This window comes from Frankliniella occidentalis, unplaced genomic scaffold (assembly GCF_000697945.3).
Source record: "Frankliniella occidentalis isolate FOCC.00 unplaced genomic scaffold, Focc_3.1 Scaffold18, whole genome shotgun sequence".
NCBI lineage: Eukaryota > Metazoa > Arthropoda > Insecta > Thysanoptera > Thripidae > Frankliniella > Frankliniella occidentalis.
Window position 1 is genome coordinate 882845 of NW_026267148.1, and position 5061 is coordinate 887905.

Sequence of the window (5061 nt, forward strand, 5' to 3'; positions counted from 1 at the left end):
GCACGACTCGCAAGGTCGCCGTTTCGCAGCGGCACAGTGTGTGTGACGGTACTGGGCTGCTACTCGCCCCGAGTCATCGCGCCGGCAATGAGAAAAGCATTACCCTCGTCAGACCAGCCCCGTGGCGCTGTTGGGGGCGGCCGCGGGAGCGCCGCGCACAGCCCTGCGGTGTGGAGGCGGCCTCAGCGCAGCGCCGCTGGCTGGCGCACACTGCTGGAGCCCAGGATGGAGCTGGAGCTCAGCTCCCGCGGCCACCAAAGTTTCAGTACATTGTCTCTTGTTGGCAAAGCCAGACACAGCAGGCGGCCCGGCACAGCCAGCCCAGCGTCATGAGGATAGGGGGGAAGGGGGAGGGGGGGCCTCGCCGCATAGCTCTGGTCGTCGCCCTTGGCATCGTCATGCAGCCCCCCGCCTGCCCCCGCCCCGGCCCGCCGCCGTCCGCGCGCCCTCCGCCCCCGCGGACCCGCACCATCGCCGCCGCCCACACTGGGTGACACCAAGGCGCCTAACTAGTCGCCCAGACGGCAGAGCGCCGAGCGTGCCACGGAGAGAAAAAGAAAGATTGGGAGTGGAGAGGAGGGAGGCGTAGCAAGGGTTTGGCTAGTCCGGGCGCTTGTGGTTTCGGTAAAGCACTGGAGGCATGCAGCACTGTTCATTCGTTACACGGTTGACATGTCCATGTCCTCAACTTAACTTCAACTTAGGGCACTCACAAAAGTAATTTCAGACAATGCGTTAAATGTGGAAAGTGTCTTCCAGGATAAATTAGTGATAGTACCCAGATCTGTCGTTACCAATAGTTATAAAATAGCTCCAGACAGGAGGGCAGTAAGCTATAAAACTGTGAATGGAGCTCTTAGTAGTGATGCTGAAGGTGACCAAAGCAAAGACAACCATGTAAAAGTAGACAGATCCCTGCTTATGATAGGCTGGCACACGCCTTGTACTCATTGTAGGGAGTTCGGACAGAGTCCAGCTAAGCTATTGCCACAGCGCAAATAATACATTCAGTGCAACACAACCACCTTGTTCTCAAATAACCTGGTTTTATAATAAAGCATGAGGGTTAGGCTGTAATGCAGAAGAAAGCGGGGAAAAAGAAAACTGAAATAACTGTGCTTTAAGATGCTGAATTCCGTTTCCTTTTCCCCTGCATTCTTCTGCATTTCAGCTTTACTGGAATGCTTTATTGGCTTGGCACTAAATATTATAACCAGGCACCTTCAATTGATCACACATATTTAAAGCTGAGTCCTTACTTGCCTCTGTTGTCCAGCACACCATAAGTGCGGAAGTCCGCGACAGCTCACTTGTAAAGCGTTTCCAGAATATTTTGAACATTCTAAAGTGCTCTCCTGGTGGAACCCCGGGAGCGTGACCTATCAGATCCAACTCAGGCCTCGTCGTAATCAGCTGTCGGGCAACGGTTACGGAGTGCCATAACCTCCTGGTGTAGAATCAAAGTAGGGCGTGGGCATTGTTGGGACTTGTGCTCATGTTGACAGCGCACAAAATCAGTTTAGTTGCAGTTCAAAAATACCACCGCTACGAAGATTACAGATGATGCAAAGTGCAACCACTATATTGCTGTCAAAGTTCAATCTTAAGTTCTAACCGAACATGTCACAACTCTGTTGCCAACGTCAACCAAACTCGGACTTCTTCGGGGATAACAATTTCTCATCTCAAGAAAAAAAAACAAAAACAAAAACACTTGTGTTTCCGAAGAAGAAGTCGAGAAGAAGGAAGCGGAAGTCGATGTGACTAAGCTAGGCAGCCTAAAGCAAATTGTATTTCGGTTAAAATTGGTGTTTTCAAGTGCATTTTAATTTATCAGCGTAAATTATGTTTCCACATGGGTTTTGGACAATATTTGGTATGTTCAGTAGGCCTACAGCAGTTTGGCTGAGTTGAGTTCGTCATCATCCACTTCTCACCTTTCGACATCCCATTCATTGTAGCTATCTAGTGATTTGTTGAATTCAATGGGTTTAGACATATTAGCGTTTTAACGTCAGAAAGCTTTGTGGAATATTTTGTCGCAATTTTAACCTTAGAGAGCATATTGCGCGATTCCTATTGACAAATGCTCCGTTGTGACTTCAGAAAGGAAGGTTATGCCACTGAACAAATCTATGTTGAGTCACCTTAGTTCGAAGGGGGAACTACGAAGGGAATGACTTACTTGTTAAATGTCACGCTCAAAAAGTACTTTTTGAGGTAATGATTCAATTTTGAACATTAAGATAGAGGTGAAAAGTGGATGTTGAAGGTTATCTACCTACCTTGCACCTTGCAATGTTAGTAAGACTCCCAGCTGGAGCTCAATAACCTGTGTTGGCGGCCGCACCACACATTTACTGATTCACTTCCTTGGTAGTATGTCAATGTCAAAAGCCGCTTGCTTGCTGTGACAGCACTAGTAAACAAGTGTTTAATTTTGCCTGTCAATTGATGTGTAAATGTTCCACTTGTTGGTGTCAACCTATATTATATGTCAAAATATGTCACATTCCCAAAAATGTTTAGTTTCTCCGTCCTATTTGGGTCAAAATGTCTGTGTAGACCTGGACTTTTTTAAATGAGCCAACTTTCAACATGATTTACATATTTGGATTCTGCTCATCTCGTAAGTGTACAAAGGGAGACTCAATATAATGATAAAAGTAATTATTTGTACACTTCAGCGTGGTAACATTGCACATCTGTTTTACGAGTGGAGATAATTTAAAAGTCAACATGTCAATATGATTCGAAACTCATTCACTCTCCAAAAATATTTTGATGGTCTTGTGGCTTAGGTACCAGATTCACTGTGACCCTGCTGCGAAGTGTTGTGTATGGTCCTTTGACAACTAAACGCCCAACGTGTGCTAAATTTAATTGCTAAACTTGCGTTTCCCGGCTACCAGCCCCGAGTCGGATTCCGTGTTTTGTCCTTGCACCCCCTGTGTGTGATTCGCCCATTGAAGTGTTCGTGTGTGTGTGTCTGTGTTCCAGGAGGCGACCGGGGTCGGACCCGGGGGACGCCGCTGCTGCCGCCCCGCCGCCGAGGAGGAGGAGGGCCCAACAGCTGTGTCCCTGTAATCGTTAGCACCGACCTCCCGCCGCCCCGAACGCTGCCAAGCTTGGAAACGAGTTAAACTGGAATTGTTCGCGCGGACGTGTGCGATCAACAGCCCTCGGGACGCCTCCACGTGGGGGAGGCAGCAAGCGGGCCCGCCGCGCCCCGCCCCGTCGTACCCCGTCGCGCCCCGCCGCACCCCGCCGCGCACCGTTGCGCCCTGCCGCACCCCACCGCACCCCGCCCCGCCCTCCAGGCGGGCAGGCACAGAAGCGCAGGAGTTAACACTACTTTCACAGCGGATAACATCATCAAGTGCGCGGCGAGTGTGCGCGCGTGAGTGTGAGGGGAGACGCTCCCTCTCACCCTCTCTTCCTCCCTTTCGCCCCGGGCCCCTACCGGCGCCCGGGCGCCCGCCGCGGCGCGGCGATGGTCCGGATCAGCGGCCCAACGTGATCAGCACTGCGCCAGGGTCTGGCCAGATCTGGCCCCCCGGGCCTCCGCGCCGGGTCCAAGCCGGCATATTAAAAGCCGGAGTTTTCCGGGGCCCCTCTACTAAAGTGATGCGCTCCACGATGGCGGCCGCGGCGCCCCGCCTGCCGCCGCCGCTGCTGGTGGTGCCACTGCTGCTGGCGCTGCTGCCAGCCGCGCTCGCCAACACCAACGCCGCTCTGCTGGACGCCAACAAGCTCCACGACGACGAATCAGGTGAGCAGTGCTGATCAGCATTTGTGTGTGTTTACCTTACTCTTTCCGCATAGATTTTGTCTGAGATGGGTATTTTAGAGGTCCTCTACAGCGGAAGAAAGTGAACCCAAGCGGAATCCAGAATGACGCGGGTATGAAAAACTGTTTTGGTTTTCGCTTTGATTTGCCCCAAACGCCGTGTAAGTTTGTCATGTTTTGAATTCTGACGCCGTTCGTTTTTGTTCGTCTCCTTCCGCTCCCTCACTTCATGTTGTACAACCCGCAGTGGTGGGACGGAGGGGTGGTGACATGACCTGCACCTGCACATGTAGGCGCACGCGCACGCCTCCTGTTTCTAGCAGTGGGTGTCTTGACCCGGGCGCCACGCCCACGCCCCGTGCTCCCCCGGAGCCGCCGCCGCTGGTGCCTGCCTTTGTAGTGCGCGCGCGGCGCTCCGTTCGTCGTCATCAGACTTGGAAAGAAACAAGTCCAGTTTACTCGTCGCGCAAAACCAACAGACAGGGCGTGACCCTTTGACGTGAATGCCAACGAGACGACTGTGTTTGCGTAGCCTGTCGTCGTTCTCCTGGCCCCGCCCTCTGCTCCCCTGCTGCTTCCCTCACCGTTCCTCGGTTTCAATCTAGTGGCGACGTCGCGGTATACCCCCCTCCGCTGTCTTACGTTTTCGGAACGTCGCAAAGCGACCGGCCGCTCGCCGGCCAGAACCAGACGCGGCGTGAGCACACAAAGATGCAACTTTAATACGCAGCATATGCCCTCCTGGGCGCGAAAGGCAAACTTGCTGTACTGTACGACTTAAGTAATAAAAATGCAGGAAAGATAAAAAGGGGCCAGTGAGTTCGGTTACTTGAATTCTTGATTGGCGAGTAGAGAGAGGGCGAGAAGGGCAGAAAGAAGGGGGGGGGGGCGGAGTTAGGAGGGGAGTAGAAGGGAAAAGAGGGTGCGAGGTTCGATCCGACCGCCCGGCCTCCGCGCCCTGCTGCCCCATCCATGGAGCTATGGTCCATTCTGCCTGCAGCCTGTCTGCACTCCCACATCCTGCTGGCGCCCTCACACACACACACACACACACACCCCTAGTCCCCCCCCCCTCCCTGGTATGGGCAGGGGCTTTGAGCACCTTTCATCAGCTGCTGGCCTCTCGCCTCTCTCCTTTGCGCTGCCGCCGAGGCTGCCGCCCGCACCCACCTCATGCATGCCCGCCCGGCCCAGGCCTTCGGTGCCCGTTATTCCTTTTCGGCCGGTCCGGCCTAACACCCTGTTCGTTCAGGACCCCGGCGCAGCCCCCC

At 53.6% G+C, this 5061-nt stretch overlaps 1 protein-coding gene across 1 annotated transcript in view; it reads left to right on the forward strand.

The window, feature by feature from the left end:
- The window catches only part of LOC113210666 (protein turtle homolog B), a 359298-nt gene that overhangs the window by 5762 nt on the left and 348475 nt on the right, over window positions 1-5061 (forward strand). The window contains exon 2 of the mRNA XM_052264309.1: window positions 3001-3772. Within this exon, the coding sequence (XP_052120269.1) occupies window positions 3628-3772 (145 nt within the window). The 5' untranslated portion in view covers window positions 3001-3627. The remainder of the gene's footprint in view (window positions 1-3000; window positions 3773-5061) is intronic.